Below are 19,573 nucleotides of genomic sequence, written 5' to 3'. Positions count from 1 at the left end.
CCCCCTCCGTAATTCTCGCGCGATGTACTGTTCGCCCCCCCCGCACCTTCGCCTAAGGGTCGAAGGTTCGGCCTGGGACGAGCGCCTTCCCGGCTGCCTCGTCACACAGTATATATCCATACATTAATTATATAAAGTGGATTTCAAATGGATGTCCACTGGATGTACATTTATTATTAGTCAATGTACATACTTATATGGACGTACAATGGACAACTATTTTATGTCCATGGATATATGAACGCATAGACATAATAAGAATAGACTGCGTGTGAGGGCCAAAACTTGAAGATTAAGTAGAAAGAGACGGACAATAGGTGCCGAATATCTTTCTCTCTCACACAAGGAAAGGAGTGGGGAAAGAGTGGGGAGCGAAAAAGAGTAGTGAAACAGCTGTATGCGGTTGAAAAGAGGTGCGTAGTCGGTTCCCAGTTTATTTGCTGCACGATTCAGGAGATGCTCTGCTTTATTTATTTAAAGTTAGTATCAACGTATTGTTACACGCTTAATTTCCCTGCGATCACACGCGCATGTCGGTCATAGCAGGATTAAGGGTAGCGTGAAGGTTAGAATCACATTGGAAGATCTTCTCTAACTGCTCTGTCCGCGTTTCTCTGCAGCTTTATTTCTCTACTTTCCTTCTAATGCCTCGGACATTCGTTTCGCATTTTCATTTAAGAAAAACTGATTATTCTGTCAGTGTTGTGTCAGTGCTGGTGTGTTGCTAAAAGTTTTTGTTGACTACAGTTAATCGAATCCATCGACGCACCATAGCATATACATATTCACGGAGAAAACAAGGAATAAAATAATTTAAAAAATAGTTACTGCGTGCTGTATTTGTGGTGTGGAAGAAAACCCTCTTTATCCACGATCATTTCATAAATAATTTAAAAAATATATTTGTATTCAATATGAATGTAAACATATCGTAATTAATAATATATATACACATATATATAAGTGAAAATATATATGTAAAAAATTTACAGAATCCCAAAAAATGAAGAAATGTGAAAAAAATGGTTTCACGTTATTGGCCGTGATGTATCTTACAAAGGAGTAAAAATATGCAGTGACCACTTTACAAAAAATGACTATCATGAAATGAATGAATATAAACAAAATAAAATATTGAGAAAGATTGCAGTTCCATTAATTTTCGTGGAAGAAAATTGGTGAGAATGTTAAATTATAAATAAGAACATACATGTAATAATCTTACAGGAAGATGCAATAAATCCATTACATTGAAATATTTTGTTTTGTAGTAAACATGTGGAGAAGGATACAGATACCAATTTAAGCACAGATATAAATACAAATACAGCAGAAAATAATGACATAGACAATGAAAGAAATAGGTAAGAAACACTAAAGATACACTAAGATATACACCAAAAGGAAAAATAAAGTTATCGTAATATATAAGATAAAACATTAATGTATGTGAATATTTTTTGTTTTATAGTCAAAATACGAGTAAGAATTCCATTACGGACACAGATGCAGATATACATACACATGTAGCAGAAGATGTTAATAACATAAACATCCATAGCAACCACAGTAATAATCACAGTAGAAAAAGGTGAGATATCTAAAGATTTAAATAATTTTTCCTATCGAGTATTATTCCAACAAATTATAAATTATCAAAATTTTATTTTCAGGAAATTATCGCAAGAGAATTTTAGAAACTCAAAAATTAAAAAAATATTTGTAAACACTTCTAAATATGCTACAAAATGCTTCCGTAAAACAGATTTTGTGTCTGATGCAAAATGGGAGCAGTTTGTAAGATATGTGTCATATATTCGAAATGAAACAAAAAATATGTGGCAAAAGAAACACCGTATGCAGAAGAAAGTTTTAACTTATAAAGATTTGCTTCAGGACCTGAAAAGTAAAAACTTTATAACAAATAATAGTATACATGCAATCAAAGTAAGTTGAGTTTAGCTATTTTCCATTCCTAGAAAGATTTGAAATTCACATTGTCCACAATGTTTATTCTTTTATAAGAAAGTTCATGATAACTCTCCAATCACAATGTGACTTCATCATAATATTGACTCTTATAGAAAGGTCCATGCTAATGAAGCAAATGATAGAACAATACTTGATTTCTACATCATGTTAAAAATATGGTATAACAAATGTTGTGCGTATACATATACCCTCTCAATCTACAAATCTACAAATGCACTAACGATGTTATATCTTCGTTCTAAATAAGTTATTATGTTATATATGTCTATGCGTACAACCATTTGTCTCCTTGATTTCTTCTGTTTTTATATCTATATTTTGTACTTCCTTTTTCTTTATTTAGGATATATTGTCACCTGTTATGCAACAGTTGCTACTTACAATGTTAAATAAGAAGCGAAAGAAGTCGTTCCCCGAAAGTTTAAAAAGTTTTGCATGCGCGTTACATTTTCATTCGCCTGCAGCATATTTGTATGTAAGAAAAATGTTTTTAAAAAGTTTACCTCACCCCAGTATATTGCGCATGTGGACACAGACAATTCGTAGCAATTCCGGTATATCTGAACAATCGTTTAAAACTATACTCGATAAGGTGCAAAATGCTAGAGAGAAAGGAAAAAACTTAGTTTTCAATATAACTTTTGATGAAATGAATATTAAGAAAAAAGTTGATTGGGACGGCAAAGAATTACACGGTTTTATTGAAACGGATATTAAAGATAGTAAGTCTGACAGTCTGCCACTTGCTACCCATGTCCTTTTTATGTTAGTGTGCATAAATGATCATTTTAAAATCCCAATTGCATTTTACGTTATCGAGGCATTAAATGGTAAGGAAAAAGCAAATTTGTTAAATAACATTTTAAGTATTCTCCATGAAAAAGCAATTTACGTTGTTAGTATTACATTTGATGGAGCAACTTCTAATATTGCAATGTGCGAGATACTAGGCGCACAGTTAAAACACGTCAATTTTGAACATATTGTTCCGTATTTTAAGTATCCTATTGACAAATCTAAAAATATTTATATTTTTTATGATGTCACATGTTGAAGCTTGTGAGGAATGCAATTAGTAAAGGGGTTATTAAAGATAAAGACAAAAATGTAATAAGTTGGAACTTTCTGAAAGAATTAGTAAATGTGCAAACTGTGGAAAAATTACATGTTGCCAATAAAATGCAAAAAAGACATATACAGTTTTTTAATGAAAAGATGAAAGTTAATCTAGCAGCACAAACATTAAGTAATTCTGTGGCTGATGCATTGACATTTTTAGAATATGAATTAAAAGAACCAAGATTTATAGGAGCTTCAACTACTGCAACATTTTGTAAAACTTTCAATGACATATTTGATATCTTAAATTCACGTAACATATACAATAAAACTGAAAATAAACATGCAATAACAAGAAATACATTATGTACTATTAAAGATAAAGCTAAAACTTTTATGCATTATATTGCTTCCTTAACAATAAATGATGTTCCCGTATTACAAAGCATCCTCAAAACAGGTTTCATTGGATTTATAATTAATTTGCAGAACGTTATTGCATTAGCAGAAGAATTATTTAATGTAAATGCAATAAACTTTCTTCTTACTTATAAATTATCACAGGACCATATCGAAACTTTTTTTTCATTGATTAGAAGAATGCATGGTTGGAATAATAATCCTAGCGTAAAGCAATTTAAGGTGTCATATAGAAAAATATTGCATTTAGCGAATGTGTCAGTCTCATTGAATGCTAATTGCATTCCACAAGATGATACTGTATTGCTAACACTTTCACATGAATCTACGAATGATATACAGACAATTAACGAACATGTAGAACAAAACAAAGATACTATTTTAGAAGAAAGATTTTTAGAAGACGAACCTTCAGATCTTATCTTTATTGAGCATAATTATGTATTACATGATAAAAATGTTAATGAATATGCTGAAGAAATCATTGTTTACATATCAGGATATGTTGTTAAAACTATTATGAAAAGAATTAATTGTTCAGAATGCAAGCAATTACTTTCAAATAATACATAAAAACAATTGAATATAGAGCGTACCAGTAAACTTATACAGATAAAGGATCGAGGCAACTTATGTGAAGCATCAAATGATGTGATTACGATATGTAAGATAGCATATAAAATAGTACGATGTAATCAACATAGACTATTTACAAATAAAAATATTCTTGCACATCTCATATGTGAGGCTGTACGCTCCATTCCTGTGCATATATTTGACTATAATAATCATATATTCAATCAAAGTCCACTTTTTGATCACCGAAACCAAATAATTAAATTAATTTTGAAAACATTTTTTAATTTAATTTTAAAACATGAAAGTACATCATTCGCAGATTCGATACAACGAGTTCGGATGAAAAATAATAAAATAACCTTGTTCAAAAATCAATAAATAAACAACAACTTATATAAAAAAATATATATATTTTTTTAATAAAGATTATATTACTTTGTAATATTGACATTTTTATTACAACTTTTCCACACATTCATGTATAAAATATTTAATCGTTTCAATATAAATGTTTACACGTAGTTTATAATAGTTGAAACACATTTATCTCTAAATTTTAAACGGTTTTATTTAACATTACACAACTTTTTTTAACCTAACATCATGTATATAGCACGTTATATATTACTACGCATCACTGCGCATGCGTGAGCAGAGAAAGAAAGATACTCGGCACTTGCTTTCTGTCTCTTTCTACCTGATCTTCAGTCTTCACAAGAGTACACGCGCAGTCTATTCTTACTATGTCTATGTATGAACGTAAAATGGACGTAAAATGAATGTCCATAAGACGTACTGCGCTATTTGGGAAAGTACTTTATAATATGAAAGAATGACGCACGTCGTAAGAAGTCGCTAACACGGCTGTATTGCGACTGTGTATCTATGCTGAAAAGTTTCTCTTTGCTGCAACATACAAAGAGTTTCATATTAGAATAAGAATATAAATAAATATTTATATATGTTGCTTGTTAAATTTTCTAAAAGTATAACCTCCAATTTTATGCAGTGTTTTACTGACGAACTATTAAAGATGCGTGAAACATATGATACAAAATATATAAGAAACTATTCTTACACTTTATTTATTGTTTGATACAATATGATTTACAAAAGAAAGAGGAAGATTACCTTTGATTAAGATTATGTCAAGAAATGTTGGCGAAAGGGCACAGCGAAAACAGAGTCTGGAGACAACGAAGTTCGGTGTCGTAACTCACTTCGTCGTGTATAGATGGCGACTTTGTAGACGTAGGCGCGAATTACTGATGTGAACGCATAATATACCCATATAGCAAACGGACATTCAATGGATGTTCATTGCACGTTTATTTTGTTGCGAAAGACGTTCATAGAATATACGTTTGGCACAACTTCGAATGTCAAAGGAACATGGACATACATCGGACATCCACAGGACATCCACAAAATATATTGGTGAGAATAATCGAAAAAGGAAGTCGGTAGTATGTTCTACTTACATTCAATAGAATATCCTACTCGAATATTCTAAAAATAGAACATTCGTACTTCATAAGAATATTCATAGAATATTGTGTGCTATCTGGGTAGTTCCTAATATAGAGATATGATTTTTTCTGGCTTATATATATCTGTGCAATTATTTAGTTTATATAAATTTTTGGATATTATTTTGTTTTATTTAAGGAGCTATTGATTTTTTGTTTCTTTAAAAAATTACATCTCTTTATCTCTTATGGATATTATTTTTTTATGTAGAGAAAACCAAAGTACAATATATAAATATAGAGTTCTGTTTATTAAAAATAAAAATATATATACATGTGTTAATATTATAAATATATTTAATAAAGTTTTATTACATATTTGATATTTCCAGTCTTTTACATCTTTATGTGTACACTTGCACTTATTACTATACATTACGATATAACGTACGCATAATTTGTTCGCGCTTTTGTATGGCAATTATCTGTGGACGTTCTTCGTTTTCTATATATATGTTTAAATTTTCTTCATTAGATATTTTTTCAATCGCGTCATTGATATTATATTCATCCATCTCGTTTTGCATAAAATTGTGCAATACATAACATGCTGCAATTATTTTTTTTCCTAGATCCATATCCTCAATATCCAAATATTTCAAACGTCGAAATCTTCCTTTTAAAAGTCCAAATGTTCGCTCGATTACTGAACGAATTGAACTGAGTCTGGTATTGTATAATGACTGAGCGACTGTTAAATGTTCTGTGTCTCTAAATGGTATCATTAAATTGATCATTAACGGGTATGCAGAATCCCCAATTATGTGTTCATCAGCTAGCAATAATGGATTTCTTTCATTTATAATACGTTGGTAAATTGTACTATTTCTAAATACGCAAGCATCGTGCATTCTTCCAGATAAACCAATGAAGCAATCAATAAATTTTCTGCGATGATCACAAATACCTATAACGAAAAGTAATCATATTCGTACAAACTGGTTCTCTAAATTAGTAAGTTAATACATTTTATACGTTTAGTAAAGATGTACCTTGCAATATAATTGAAGGGAAACCTTTTCTGTTGTAATAGTCATGTGCATTATTTTTTGGTTGTTTGCATGGAATGTGACAACCATCAACTGCTCCTATTACTCCCGGAAACCCAAATGACTTCTGCTCGAATATCTGCCACATAAAACACATTGACTAATGTAAATAAAGACACAAGAATCACACATTATTATGATTAAGTTTAATTTTAACTTTTTTTATACTTTTAACTTATTGCTAATAGTGATTTTAAGCATAATAATAATAATAATTGTATATTTACATCTATACATGTGTTTTTGTAAATATGATTTGGCCATTGTATGTACACTGGCATCAAGTCAACAAGTACATCAACGATTTCTTTAAAAATATGATGTGCTGAACTTGTAAGTATATTAAATCTATCTCCTGCTGCTAGAAAAGTTACTGGTCTGCTTAGTAACCATATTGTCGATAATACTTTTTTTTGGAGAGGTGCATATTCATTTGCATGTCTTGCAAGATATTGTCTAATAACATTTGACAAATTCTATTAAATAAAAATAAAAGTACAAAATATAATTGATTAATCTGCTACAAATAGTTATTCTCTAGATACATATAGCTATTCTCTAGAAAATTAAGTTTAGATGTAAACTCATATTTGATATTAAATTGTACAAAATTCATTAACTAATTTTCATAATTGTTTCATGTATACTATAGTTGCTTACTTCGCAAGTTGCTCTGTTCATTCTGAACATTTCTTTAAACTGGTCCTGTGTAAATCTAGGAATTGTTGCCTCAAAATAATGCAAATTATGACGTTTTATTCGGGCACGACATTTTTTAAAATTAAGGTTGATATCAGGTCTTATTAATAATTGTATAATGTTGTCTAAATTATGCATGGGTATTCCATCACCTTCCGCAAATAATAACATTAATTTAACAGCTATTGATTCCATTTTATCTGTATATACTTGAAACTTTAATTTTTAATAACTTTATTATCTATACATTATCTGCACATAGATTATATATTGTCAGATTATACATATTTTTCACTGTATTATTATAATTTACGTGTAAATGTACAATTCTGCTGTTAATCCTAACCTTATTCACTTTTCAACACATTGGAGGTAGCCATCTTTATAAGTAGCGATATCGCAAACGGATCATTCAGTGGAAAATTGGCCGCGTTCAGCAGACACAACTGTTGTAAAACTGTTGTACAACTGTTGGATGGATGTCTGCTGAACGCATTTTGATCAGTTACTGCTCCTCAACATGTTTAGGGAGCGGACGCCATTTTTTCCACCAAAGATTTTCTTCGCTACCTAAGCTCAACATGTTGGAAAACAATATGGCGGCGCCCATGTGTTTGGATGTATTAGCTGAACTCATAAAACTTATTAAACGTAAAAGAAAAAATAATGAATTGTCGCATTAGTAATAATGATATGTATAATGTTAACTATACATTTAATGGTGCCGAATATAGTATAACAGACACAAACGTACACTCAAGACTACGATCAGGTAAATACTCAATATATATTACATATTGTTTGTTTCTTAAAGTGTACTTGCAAGTAACTTTTTCTTCTTTTTTCATTTAATAATATTTTTACATGTGTTAAGCTTTGTTTAACTATTTTGATATTATTATAGAATAAATATTATAGAAAACCATCATCCACTGCAAATAACGCTATAATATCCAAATCGTCCATTTTTTCCAATTATTAAACACACTAATGCTTAATTTCTTTCGGCTCTTTCTTCACCTGATGGTTAAATTTAATCAGTTATTTCAATCGAATTGACAAATCGTATAAAAGGTTTGAAAAATAATGCAAGATCACGAATTGACTAATCGTATAAAAGATTAGAAAAATAATGCAAGATCACGTGACACGCTGTATTCTGAGGCTAAAATCCCCGTTCAGCAGACACGATCCGTATCACTAAGCGCTCACTGATTATTCGCTCACCGATTTGCAACTGTTATAATCTGCTGAACGCGCCCATTCATAGCGGAGTTCGATCCATCGGAAACTGATGTCTCAACTGTTGAGTCTGAATGCAGCCAATGACGCACTTCTAATAAATTACTAGAATACGCAAGTTACGCTTATGCAAATTACGCCGCATGTGACGGCACCCTTATACGACGATGCAGCGCGCACGCGCACTCAACATCCGACTTGAATGTAATGCAGGATTCACACTACGTCCGATATCCGACATACGACGTCCGATATCCAATAGGAGAACTTTCTAATAGAGAATTCAATTCTCCATTGGAAAGCTGTTCTCCTATTGGATGTCGGACGTCGTACGTCGGACATCGGATGCAGTGTGAGGCCTGGTCTACAATACGTGTCGTAAGTTGTAAGCCATAAGAATTGGCGAATCACAGTCGATTATTACAAAAATAATCGGCTATAATTGGTCAGTTCTTACGACTTACAGCTTATACACATATTGTAGACCAGGCCTGAGGCTAATATTACATTTATCGTACGACAATCTTTTCGAATACGTTGAATGGTTAACAAACAGAATATTTCTAGGATTGCTCTGCGTATGCCAATCAATGTATCCGAAAAGCTTGTCGTACGACACATGTAATATTAGCAGAATCCTTCATAATATTATAGACCAGGCTTAAGGTCATTCTACAATACGTGTCGTAAGTTGTAAGCCGTAAGAACTGACCAATTATAGCCGATTATTTTTGTAATGATCAACTGATTCGCCAATTCTTACGACTTACAACTTACGACACGTATTGTAGAATGACCTTTAATAGTGACAAAACGATACTTGGCGATACTCGGTCTGTTCTTTTTAGCTGCACTGCGGAACTAGTGCAATAAGTTAGAATGAGACAACTATATTTTTTCTCACTTTAACTTATTGTACCAGTTCAGTAATGCAGCTAAAAAGAACAGACCAACTGTCACAACGTAACCGAAGTGACGTGTGCTTCGCTCGGTATGCATGCGTATGTTATATGAACCGTATGAATGTCGTCTGCGATCTGATTTAGTTTGATATCAATAGTATCACTGATTATTTCATCACCAGTAGTACTCTATCGTGCGAAATATGTCAAAGTACGCATGTGTTTTTATTCTCTTTCTATGCAGTCTCAAATTTGGGACTGGGCTGTATTTTCACATTGGTGAGACAGAACGAAAATGTTTCATCGAGGAAATTCCCGACGATACTACGGTTCTAGGTAAATAAGATATAACGTTTCTAATTATTCATGCAAAATGGAACTTGTTAATCAGGATAGCAGTAAATCCGTTAGTTGTTATCGTACACAGAGTTTGCTACCACGTTCGTTAGCACGGTACATCTTCGGCGCATTCTATATTTATTTTTGTTCAATAGTATGAAACTCAGGCTCTTAGTTTATATATACGTTATCACTGTGTGTATATGTTTATATATACGTTATCAATCATGTGAAAAATGAGTGAATTATGTGATATATTTGATGTTGATCTCTCATAATAAGGATTAGTATATCATGTGTATGTGATGTTAACGATGAATATGGTAATAGCTTAAAAAATAAGTTATACCCTATTGATCAAACTTTTGTAACTTTTGTAATTTTGTATATCATTTTAGAGCTTTAGAAGAAATGTATTATTCTTTGAAAGGATGTACACAAAGGTATATCATCCTGAAGAACAAAGTCACTATATCTTCAATTTTGTTCGCAGAGTTAAATAACTATACAATCATGTTCTTTCAGCTATTTTACAATGAAAAATAGCTCACTTTTCTTCAAAGTTATAATTTTATGTGCTGAGGTTCATCTCACTGATCAATGTATTCATGAGCATACGCTAGGTAGATTTGCTACATACAAAATTCTTGACAGCTGCATCAGAATTATCTCATCATTCTTTCATATTCTTTCATATTTTCTTCATGCAGTGTCAAACATATGTCTGCTTTATCTAAAGTATAAACAATGTAACTATGTATATCAAACAATTAGATATATTTTTCTATGGCACGAATTATGTTTTATACAGTGATAGATAGTAGGCTGGTTTTTCGCAGTAAGTAATTGGGTGAAAAAGAGGAAGAAAAAGAAAAATATGAGAGATCATCTAGTGTATAATATCCATCAAGGAAGAGAGGACTGTAATGTTTTTTTTTTTAACTTTACAGTAAATTATAAAGTGGAACTTTACGATCCTAGAAGCGGAGGTTTTATGCCAAGCAGTCCTGGCATTGGAATGCACGTCGAAGTAAAGGATTCAGATGATAAACCTATACTCTCTAGAGTTTACAGTTCAGAAGGACGAATCTCCTTTACCTCACACACACCAGGAGAACATGTTATTTGTCTATATTCTAACAGCAGCGCATGGTTCAGTGGTAGTCAATTGGTAAAGTGTACATTTTTTATAGATATAAATACATATAAATATATAAGTATATAAATATGTAAGTATATGTATATAAATATATAAATATAAATAAATATATTTATATATATATATATATATATTACAATGAAGGAATAGACAGATGAAGAAGTAGAAAAAAAATATGAGAGACAGGAATGAAAAGATATAATTGTTCATGTTTATTCATAGAGAGTACATCTTGATATTCAAGTAGGAGAGCATGCAATCGATTATGCTAATGTGGCACAGAAGGAAAAATTATCAGAGCTTCAGCTTAGAATACGTCAGCTCCTCGACCAAGTTGGTCAAATAACCAAGGAACAAAATTACCAAAGGGTAACTACTACATATGATACACATTATATAGTTTGATAGTTCAATAAAAAACAGGCAATTGTACGAAAAGAACCATGGAAGAAGTATGTCGGAAGAATGTCAAATTGATATATTTTCAGTATCGAGAAGAACGCTTCAGACAAACATCAGAAAGCACTCATCGTCGTGTGTTTTGGTGGTCCATTACTCAGACTGCAGTTGTAGTGATTATGGGCGCATGGCAAATGAAACATTTGAAGAGCTTTTTCGAGGCAAAGAAATTAGTTTAATCAATATGATATAATTTGTTTATTTAAGCGAAGAGAATTGGTGATTGAAAACAAAAAAATAGCTTCACACAATGTTACAACATATACACAATATTAAAAATAATTATTCAATATATCGTGTATCGAGTTATTTTAAACATATTTGTATGAAAGTGTTGGTCATCCGGAACAATAGATAAATTGCTTAAGATTGTACAATGTTGTGTGATTGGTAATATGTTGTAAGAAAAATAAATCAGTAGCTCCTTATATGTGAAATGTGCTTGTGTCAAGTGATATGGTGATACTTGTACACATTCTAATTTTCAAGTAATATTTTTTTGTCTCCTAAAATTTGTTAAAATGATAAATAGAATAATTGTAAAAATTTTATCTCTGTTGTGTCGAGGATGAGACCAAGGTTGCGCTTCTATGTATGGTTCATTGAGAGTTTGGATGTCAACAAAATCAGTAAAAAGTAGAAAAAATGATACTTAAGGGAAAAAAGATAAAATGTGCTCTATGTCCGTCTGTAGTCCTGGCTTGGAATTAGTAATTCAATTCAATTCAATAGATGGCTCTGAGCAAATCGGGTACTGCTCTAACGCCACTCTCTCGATGTAAGTTATATAAGATACTGTATATGTCGGCCACAATGTTTGACTGGTCTCCTTTAAGAATTTTGCAATTTCCGTATAGCTGGGGATAAATTTGTTGTTGAAGGCTGAGTTTACGATTTCATTACTGTTAACAATATCTCCTTTATGATAAAGTTTTAAGAACAGTTGGTCTGATTTTTCTGCAAATAAGGGGCATTTAAAGAGAATATGATCTACATCTCGATTATTCCATCCACATGGACAAGCAGCATCCTCTATATTGAGTTTCTTGGTTAAATGCTCCGTAGTGCTAATATGACGCGATCTTAGTCTTGCCATCAAGGTAATGGTTCTTCTTTTGACGTGGATCAAATTAGCAAACCATGGTTTGGTGGCCAGCTGAGAAACTTCAGTTATATATTTAATGCCTTTGTGCAGAAATTCATTTTCAAGAAGCTCCAAGGCATTCTCATGAAGATTCTTCTTAAAACCATCAATAAAGTCCCCTAGGAATGGAGGTGTACGCAGTTCATTAGGTGGTTCAGTACTGCGTGCTCCGAGTCCGGCAAGAGCGCCTGCCAACTCATTGCCAGGAATGCCCCTATGTCCAGGTGTCCAGAATAAAGTGATATCCAGTCCATTAGCCGAGGCTTTCCACAGAGCAAATTTAATAGTTAGAATAATACTAGCGGCTTTTTCCTTAAAATTATCTGAGCCAATGGCATTGATGGTACTGAGAGAATCGGTAAAAATACCTGTTTTTATGAAATTCTCATCTGAGATAATATTAATAGCCCAAAGGACAGCCAATGCCTCAACGTAAAAGATACTGGAATCATAGGAATGGATGGATTCACGGAATTCAGGAGACGGGACATATACCCCAAATCCAGCCTTCCCGCTCTCAAGTACTGAGCCATCAGTGTACATCTCCGTGGAGATATTTAAATCACGAATAATGCCACAAGCCCGTCTATGTAACCCGCCAACCGACCACTTATTATTGGAGTCAAACCAAAGATTGCCATTGCTCCTATTGAATCTCTTAATTTCATCAAAGAGATTGACATTAATGTTAGGACGAAAAAATCTAAGATTAAAGGGATATTCAAAGGAAGAAGGAAAAGAATGATTTCTCATTATCTTAAGAGAGTCCTGATTTGTTAAGACTTTAGACAGAAATGTTGGGACAGGGGTCAACTCATTACGAGCATTGCATCTGTCAGAGACAGAGACACACCAGTCATCGACAAATCTAGTCAACGGATTATCCGATAAAGTACAACTTTTGACAAAAGTCTTCATTTCCAAGAACCTCCATCGGAATACAAGTGGCCACTCAGCAGTCTGATCCAATAAAATATTGGTAGGGGTAGATCTCATAAGACCCAGAATTACACGGACACAACTATACTGAATCCTGTTCAATTGCATGATCAGATTCCTAGGAATTTCCGTGAATACAATGCCACTCCAATCTAGAATTGACCTGACTAAACCTTTATATACCGTTAATAGAGTAGCGGGGTGTGCACCCCATTTGATCCCAGCAAAGGATTTGATCAGATTAACGCGCTTCTGACCCTCATCTTTAATCTTTTTGATATGAAGTTTCCAAGAAAGATTTGAGTCAAACACGAACCCTAAAAACGTGATACAGGGAACAAGAGGAATGATAGACTCCCCTAGTTGCAACCACAAACGATCAAAATTGACGATGGACTGCAATGTTTGAAATCTCTTATGCTGATCAAAAATACATCAATTTGTCTTCTCGGTAGAGACTTAGATCAAGTCTTGACAGATTAACATTGAGAATTCTAAGATTAGCATTTAAATAGCTCGAAATAGAATGAGTATCCTTATTTTTGGTAAATATAACAAGATCATCCGCATATGCCATTATCTCAACCGAATCATCTAAGCCAGAATGTATGTTGGCTATGTATAAATCAAATAACAAGGGACTAAGCACTGATCCTTGGGGAACCCCCAGGGAGCCAATACGTGACCCTAAAAAGTGACCGCCAAAGTATCCGAGTATATTGCGATTTAATAGCAAATGTGATATAAATATAATAATCTTGTAAGGAATGCCAAGATCCTCGAGGATATTAAGCAGCTTATATGGATTAACATTATCGAAAGCTCCTTTGAGATCTATAAAGACCGTACCGACCATCATCTTATTTAAAAAAGCATTACTTATAAAAGCCTTCAAGGCTAAAACACTCTTGGCACAAGACCGACCTCTTCTGAATCCGTTTTGGTAATGCGGTAAAACACCACGTGCTTCACACCACCATTCCAGTCGATTTTTAATAAGACTTTCAAATATTTTGAGAAAGGAGTTAGATAAAGAAATAGGACGTAGTTTAACAGAATGAGTTTTGGGGATAAAGACCATATAAAAAAGTTTCCAAGAAGGAGGATAAATACCCTTAATAAAGAATTCATTAAATATTCTAAAAATGGCATCGAAACACCATTGCGGAAGGTGCGATAGTATTCGAAAAGAAAGAAAATTAGGTCCTGGAGCTTTATTCTTTTTCTTTTTAAGATTATGTTGTACTGCTAAACTAAATTCATCTTTACCAAAATCCTCCTGAAGGACTTGACAGTCATGATGATGATTGATATGCAGCGATGAGCAATTCAAGTCTTTATTTTTAATGTTATCTCTAGTAAAAGATGACGTTACAATACTAGAATGTTGTCTAGTTACAGTATCTTGAAAAGTTTTATTAGTTATTTCCAAGCATTTATCAGATTGTTCGAGGTTATTATTAGAAATTGATTTTTTCCTTTTAAACGCCGAGACCAGGTTCCAAACTTTTTTAATATCCATGTCTTTGTTCAGAAAGGAGCAGAACTCTTTATACTTTTGGTTACGAATTAGTCTAAGCTGTTTTTTAACAGACTTACATATAGCATTATATTTAGTCAAATTTTCTCCAATGGGATGCTCTTTATATTCATGAAACGCATCAATCTTTGGTTTGGCAATTTTGGCACAATTCTCATCCCACCACGGAGAAGGAGGCCTACGCAAGTATTCCGATTCCCTCTTAACACGTGCTCCAGAAGCACAAAGAGAATCTTGCGTGAGCTTAACAAGATCTTCATATGCAGAGACAGGGCTTATGTTTCCTCCTTCTTGCATAAAATCTTCATGAATAGAAGAGTTATTTATATGTGCATCAGACGTTTTCCAGTCAATTTTGGCAATGGAGAAGTGTGGTCTACAAACAAATTTGTCAGGTATTAAGTCAGAGAAAGAGATGCTAATAGGATAATGGTCACTACCATGTGAATTATCTATAATGTCCCACTTAAACGTATTGCACAGCGATGGCGATATTAAAATAATATCAATGACGCTAAAACTAGCCATGTCAACAGAATGCTAAGTTGGAGAGCCATTATTGCATACGCTAAACTGCGAATTAGAAACAGCATCATAAAAGTAGTTACTAATGCGATTAGGAATACTAGTATAATTACACCACAGAGGATGTTTATAGTTAAAATCGCCAGTAATAATAACTTTGTCACAATTATCAAAACAAGTTAAAATTTCCTCCCACCCATTCTTATTACAGGATGAGTCAAATAGATTATTATTAGGAGGGTTGTAAAACGACACGAGTACTAATTGTGAATTGTTAACTGAAAAGCGAATAGAGCAGCAATTGATATTATATTTATAACATAAACGTTCTAGAGCATCATCTTTGAAAAACGAAAATTTAATATCATTTCGACAGGCAATGGCAGAACCTCCCTCTATCGAATTGCGATTGTGCGTTACTATCTGAAAATTAGGGATGTTGAAGATGTCTGAGTCACTAAGCCAAGTTTTCGAAAAGCAAATAAACTCGGGAAGAGATTCAAAGGAATTGAGCAAGATAATTAGGTTAACCCTAGCCTTAATAGAACGACAATTCCATTGCAAGATATTAAAGAAAATTCCCTTTTTTTTGGTCGATTCTGATCCATAGAGCAAAAGAGTAAAAGTCAAAACTGTTTGAACATTAGATTAAAGAAGAGGCTAGGAATGAAAAGGGTGCAAGTGAATTTAGTAAAATTCCTGCGGTTCGCCATCAGGACTATCAAGATGATGCTTGAGAATAAGTGAGGAAACTAAATCAATAACACGAGAAAGTTGTTCAGGATATCCAGCAATAGAGAGACTAAGTTGTTGATTTTTTTTAGGTGATGATTGGAAATTAGTCTGGAGTTCTCTAAGAATGCTATTGAACTCTAAAAGATAGTCAATTTCAGCATCAGGGTTGAACTCACTGGTATATATGTTATCCTCAGGAATAGATTGGGGAGCGGTTATTACAAAATGTTCTTCTTGAGGAGTGGAAGAAACAGTTGTTGGCGGAGTCAAGGAAGAAGAAGGGGTTTCTTTTAAAGGTTTATCAGGGGGCTAAACATTGCCCCTTCCAGAAGGTTGTTTGATCGAATCATACCTTTTACGTTTTCGGCCTGTAGGCTGTTTTGAGCGATTAGGTTCTGAGCTTATATAGCTTTTATCCCTGTCAAGGGCATTTACGGCGATCTGAGGTATAGCGTTGCCTTCATTTTCAAGAGTCCTACCCAAAGTCTGCTCAGTAAACCAGGGTATGAAGTTCCCAAAAGTAGGCAGATCATTTCTTCTGTCAATATCGATCTTGTACCAGTCATCAGGTAGACGTGAACCAACTTGCTTATGAAAGTTGAGTGCGTCGCTGGGTCCTAGTCCAATCTTAGCCATAATCATTTTCAAATGGCGACATTCTATAAAAACAGGACAATTATAGTCACTGGCACTATGATTTGTAGATGTTAACTTATTCCTTATGCAGTTGATGCACAAGGGATTACGCGATATACAACTCTTAGTATCATGGTCTCTGGAGGCACAGTTGCCACAAACCCTGGCCTTCACTCCTCCCCTGCACTGCATTTCAAGATGCCCAAAACGTTGGCAATTAAAACAACGTTTCACTTTTTGAATGTAAGGTGTCATCTAATTTTCTTTTCCCTAATTCCCCTAATTTTCTTTCCCATATATAGAGCAGCAGTAGGTTGGATGTGACTTTTAAAGGTAAGCATTAAAATATTGGAGTTCTTTCTGTTAGAGTGATCATTATTTTTGAGATCCAAACGTTTCCCAGGCAGAAATTTGGCATCAATTAACTTAGGCCATGTTCCGTGCCAGTAAGGGGGAGGCAACATGTTATTCAAAATCTCCTCTTTAGTTTCAGATGAATTAATATCCCGTGTGATAACCTTAACCAACACTCGGTAATCAGGGATATAAGCAGACCAAATAGTGTCCGAAACAATCTCTCGTCCCAGCTTTGTCAAGTAAGTGACGAAGCTATTCGCAGTGATAGGATCCGGAAATGTGACTGAGAATTTATGAGTACCTAGATTTTTGAGATTAAAAGCAAACTTCCATAAGTCCGGTACCACCTTGTTCAGTAGTTTGCCAATACCGATTTCACTAAGATTTTTTTATATTCTTCATCATGGCTATCAGAAATTTTCTCAAAATGCACCTCAAAGGGTTCAAGGGCGTGTTCGTCATACGAATTTTCCAATAATTTCTGCAAATATTCTGGAGAAGTTGCACCGAAAGTCTTAGGCTTACGTACATTACCCAGTGTATCAGTATTCTTAGTTGCATGAGCGCTTAAGTCCTCGCTCAGCGTGTTCGAATTTTGCTCTATAGTAGAATCCATATCAATGTCCAGGAGAATCGAGTCTTTTTCTTTGTCCATATCGGGAAAATAGTATTCAAAATGGCGGAAAGAAAAATGCGTAAGATGTTTGTTAATAAATTTGGAGTCTAAAATCCCAAATTCAGTCCGAGAAACAATTCACGAGTGAAGCTAAGTCCGTTATAAATATAGTCACCACCGAAAGAAGCAAGAAAATCGTCGTGAAAACGACGGATTTATTATCACGAGAAGCAGGCTCAGAAAGAACGACACGTTACATTCACATCGACCGCACGAGTCCCCTTGGAATAAGTAGTAACAGAGAGAAGCCTGAGAGCGGTCATGACTGCATTTACAGCGTTATGGAAAAGTTGGCTGATTCGAAGCGCCAACTGGGTCCATTTTTCATGGACATGAACTACCAAGCCAATGTCCACGATTTGTTGGTACTATTCCGTGCTATGTCCATAATTATTTGGTTCTGTTCTGTGCTATGTTCACGAGCGAGCTAGATTAGTTAGATAAAAACGAAGAATCGGTCTTTCTCATCACCAGTGAATAGACAATCGCGACGAAGCGAGCCAGCCGCGATATTATCGTAAGGCAGACGTCGCCGTCTCCCCTTTTACCCCCTTGTTTTCCTTTCCACATTGTTTTATATTCATAATTCGGGAAGAAAATAATTTCGAGAGTTCGGACGATTTTTGGCAATGACACGACAGAGATAACGCGCGGCCACATTAATTTGTCATGACTTTTATATTACTTATAATTACAGAAATGCTCATATATGCAAATTATAGATAATTATTGCGCGTATATTTTAATATTGTACAATATGGTATATAATAACAACAACTTCATTTCTTGCAGTAATTTTTTTAAGATTTCGTTGAGGTCGTGAATTAATTTTTTTCATCAATCAGTTTTCTGCAAAAATTAAGATTTTTTAAATAAAATATAAAATGTTTCTTTTCTCTTCTCTCCGAAGAGTTAATTAAAAAATATGTACTCCACAGAGTCAACTAACAAAGTGTAGTCAGAAGAGTCAATTTAAAAGTGTACTCCGAAAAATCAATTTAATAGCGTATTCCGAAGAGTCAATTTGAAAGCATACTCTGAAAAATCAAATTAATATTGTAATCCGAAAAGTCAATTTATAACAGAATATTTACTTCGACGATTCAGCTAAAGAAAAAAACATTTATTTATTATTATATTCAGAGAATAATATTTAATTTATTATTTATACTTATCTTATTTATGCTTACCTTACATACGCTTCTTTGAATGAAAAATTGAATTTGTTGACTGATTCAGATTCAGATTTATTAAAATATCTCTTATGCGCAACTTTTGAACAGGTTGGTAGTAAAATAATTTTTTTTCTTTACGAATTTTATAAACTTTTCACGAACATAAAAATTGAAAGATTCTCAGAGAACAAATAACTTTTCTTGAACATTTAAACCAAAGGAAAATCTTTTTCCATTAATAAAGAATGAATAATTAATATCTCACACAAGAGGAATCTTCATCCTTGAAATCACCGTGCGATTTTGCTTTTAGAAAAGTATAATATTGATATAATAATAAATGCTATCCAAAAACGGTGCAAATCTTAAACGTTTTTGAGAAATGCAGTTTGAAGTTTAGTCTTTTCTGCTAATGTCG

At 33.4% G+C, this 19,573-nt stretch overlaps 5 protein-coding genes across 8 annotated transcripts; 2 read left to right on the top strand and 3 right to left on the bottom strand.

Moving 5' to 3' along the window:
* The first annotated feature begins 317 nt into the window (after window positions 1-317).
* On the top strand, window positions 318-3,185 carry LOC112589981 (uncharacterized). 2 transcript variants are annotated; one of them, XM_025305209.1, is made up of 5 exons: window positions 318-413; window positions 993-1,178; window positions 1,272-1,364; window positions 1,472-1,591; window positions 1,674-3,185. In XM_025305209.1, the coding sequence occupies exons 2-5, from the start codon at window positions 1,108-1,110 to the stop codon at window positions 1,954-1,956; spliced, it is 567 nt and encodes a 188-aa protein (XP_025160994.1). In that variant the 5' UTR covers window positions 318-413; window positions 993-1,107; the 3' UTR covers window positions 1,957-3,185. The 2 variants fall into 2 exon arrangements, with proteins under 2 accessions (XP_025160994.1, XP_025160993.1); XM_025305208.1 differs by having other exon boundaries at window positions 352-479.
* A 2,338-nt stretch (window positions 3,186-5,523) lies between these two features.
* LOC105191816 (putative nuclease HARBI1) lies at window positions 5,524-8,090 on the bottom strand. The gene is made up of 6 exons (XM_025305201.1): window positions 7,674-8,090; window positions 7,289-7,479; window positions 6,856-7,104; window positions 6,572-6,707; window positions 6,122-6,486; window positions 5,524-5,559 (listed from the first exon to the last, which is right to left on the bottom strand). Exons 2-6 carry the CDS (start codon window positions 7,463-7,465, stop codon window positions 5,524-5,526), a joined length of 963 nt encoding a protein of 320 aa, XP_025160986.1. The 5' UTR covers window positions 7,466-7,479; window positions 7,674-8,090.
* Window positions 8,091-9,510: 1,420 nt separating this feature from the next.
* eca (transmembrane p24 trafficking protein eclair) lies at window positions 9,511-11,720 on the top strand. Its single transcript, XM_011153852.3, has 4 exons — window positions 9,511-9,807; window positions 10,761-10,981; window positions 11,192-11,338; window positions 11,458-11,720. The coding sequence occupies exons 1-4, from the start codon at window positions 9,675-9,677 to the stop codon at window positions 11,605-11,607; spliced, it is 651 nt and encodes a 216-aa protein (XP_011152154.1). The 5' UTR covers window positions 9,511-9,674; the 3' UTR covers window positions 11,608-11,720.
* A 423-nt stretch (window positions 11,721-12,143) lies between these two features.
* Window positions 12,144-13,938, bottom strand: LOC112589977 (uncharacterized). The gene has a single exon (XM_025305200.1). The coding sequence runs from the start codon at window positions 13,617-13,619 to the stop codon at window positions 12,144-12,146; it is 1,476 nt and encodes a 491-aa protein (XP_025160985.1). The 5' UTR covers window positions 13,620-13,938.
* Window positions 13,872-18,197, bottom strand: LOC105190866 (uncharacterized). 3 transcript variants are annotated; one of them, XM_025305205.1, is made up of 3 exons: window positions 17,839-18,197; window positions 16,664-16,970; window positions 13,872-15,427 (listed from the first exon to the last, which is right to left on the bottom strand). In XM_025305205.1, exons 1-3 carry the CDS (start codon window positions 17,957-17,959, stop codon window positions 13,936-13,938), a joined length of 1,920 nt encoding a protein of 639 aa, XP_025160990.1. In that variant the 5' UTR covers window positions 17,960-18,197; the 3' UTR covers window positions 13,872-13,935. The 3 variants fall into 3 exon arrangements, with proteins under 3 accessions (XP_025160990.1, XP_025160992.1, XP_025160991.1); XM_025305207.1 differs by having other exon boundaries at window positions 17,606-17,943; XM_025305206.1 differs by having other exon boundaries at window positions 17,834-17,900.
* Between the last annotated feature and the right edge of the window lie 1,376 nt (window positions 18,198-19,573).

Source organism: Harpegnathos saltator, unplaced genomic scaffold (assembly GCF_003227715.2).
Source record: "Harpegnathos saltator strain DR-91 unplaced genomic scaffold, Hsal_v8.6 scaffold68, whole genome shotgun sequence".
NCBI classification, from domain to species: domain Eukaryota; kingdom Metazoa; phylum Arthropoda; class Insecta; order Hymenoptera; family Formicidae; genus Harpegnathos; species Harpegnathos saltator.
This window is presented reverse-complemented; position numbering and strand designations above follow the sequence as displayed.

Coding starts and splice junctions, on each gene's coding strand:
- LOC112589981 (XM_025305209.1), top strand. CDS start 1,108: ATGAATGAATATAAACAAAATAAAATATTGAGAAAGATTGCAGTTCCA. Junction 1,179..1,271: donor ATTTTCGTGGAAGAAAATTG/GTGAGAATGTTA, acceptor TTTGTTTTGTAG/TAAACATGTGGAGAAGGATA. Junction 1,592..1,673: donor AATAATCACAGTAGAAAAAG/GTGAGATATCTA, acceptor TTTTATTTTCAG/GAAATTATCGCAAGAGAATT.
- LOC105191816 (XM_025305201.1), bottom strand. CDS start 7,465: ATGCATAATTTAGACAACATTATACAATTATTAATAAGACCTGATATC. Junction 6,708..6,855: donor ACAAAAACACATGTATAGAT/GTAAATATACAA, acceptor TTTATGTGGCAG/ATATTCGAGCAGAAGTCATT. Junction 5,560..6,121: donor AAATAATTGCAGCATGTTAT/GTATTGCACAAT, acceptor TTCTATTTTTAG/AATATTCGAGTAGGATATTC.
- eca (XM_011153852.3), top strand. CDS start 9,675: ATGTCAAAGTACGCATGTGTTTTTATTCTCTTTCTATGCAGTCTCAAA. Junction 10,982..11,191: donor GGTTCAGTGGTAGTCAATTG/GTAAAGTGTACA, acceptor GTTTATTCATAG/AGAGTACATCTTGATATTCA. Junction 11,339..11,457: donor AGGAACAAAATTACCAAAGG/GTAACTACTACA, acceptor ATATATTTTCAG/TATCGAGAAGAACGCTTCAG.
- LOC112589977 (XM_025305200.1), bottom strand. CDS start 13,619: ATGCAATTGAACAGGATTCAGTATAGTTGTGTCCGTGTAATTCTGGGT.
- LOC105190866 (XM_025305205.1), bottom strand. CDS start 17,959: ATGGACAAAGAAAAAGACTCGATTCTCCTGGACATTGATATGGATTCT. Junction 16,971..17,838: donor TAAGAATACTGATACACTGG/GTAATGTACGTA, acceptor CTGTTTTTATAG/AATGTCGCCATTTGAAAATG. Junction 15,428..16,663: donor ACAGGCCGAAAACGTAAAAG/GTATGATTCGAT, acceptor ATTTGTTTGTAG/ACCACACTTCTCCATTGCCA.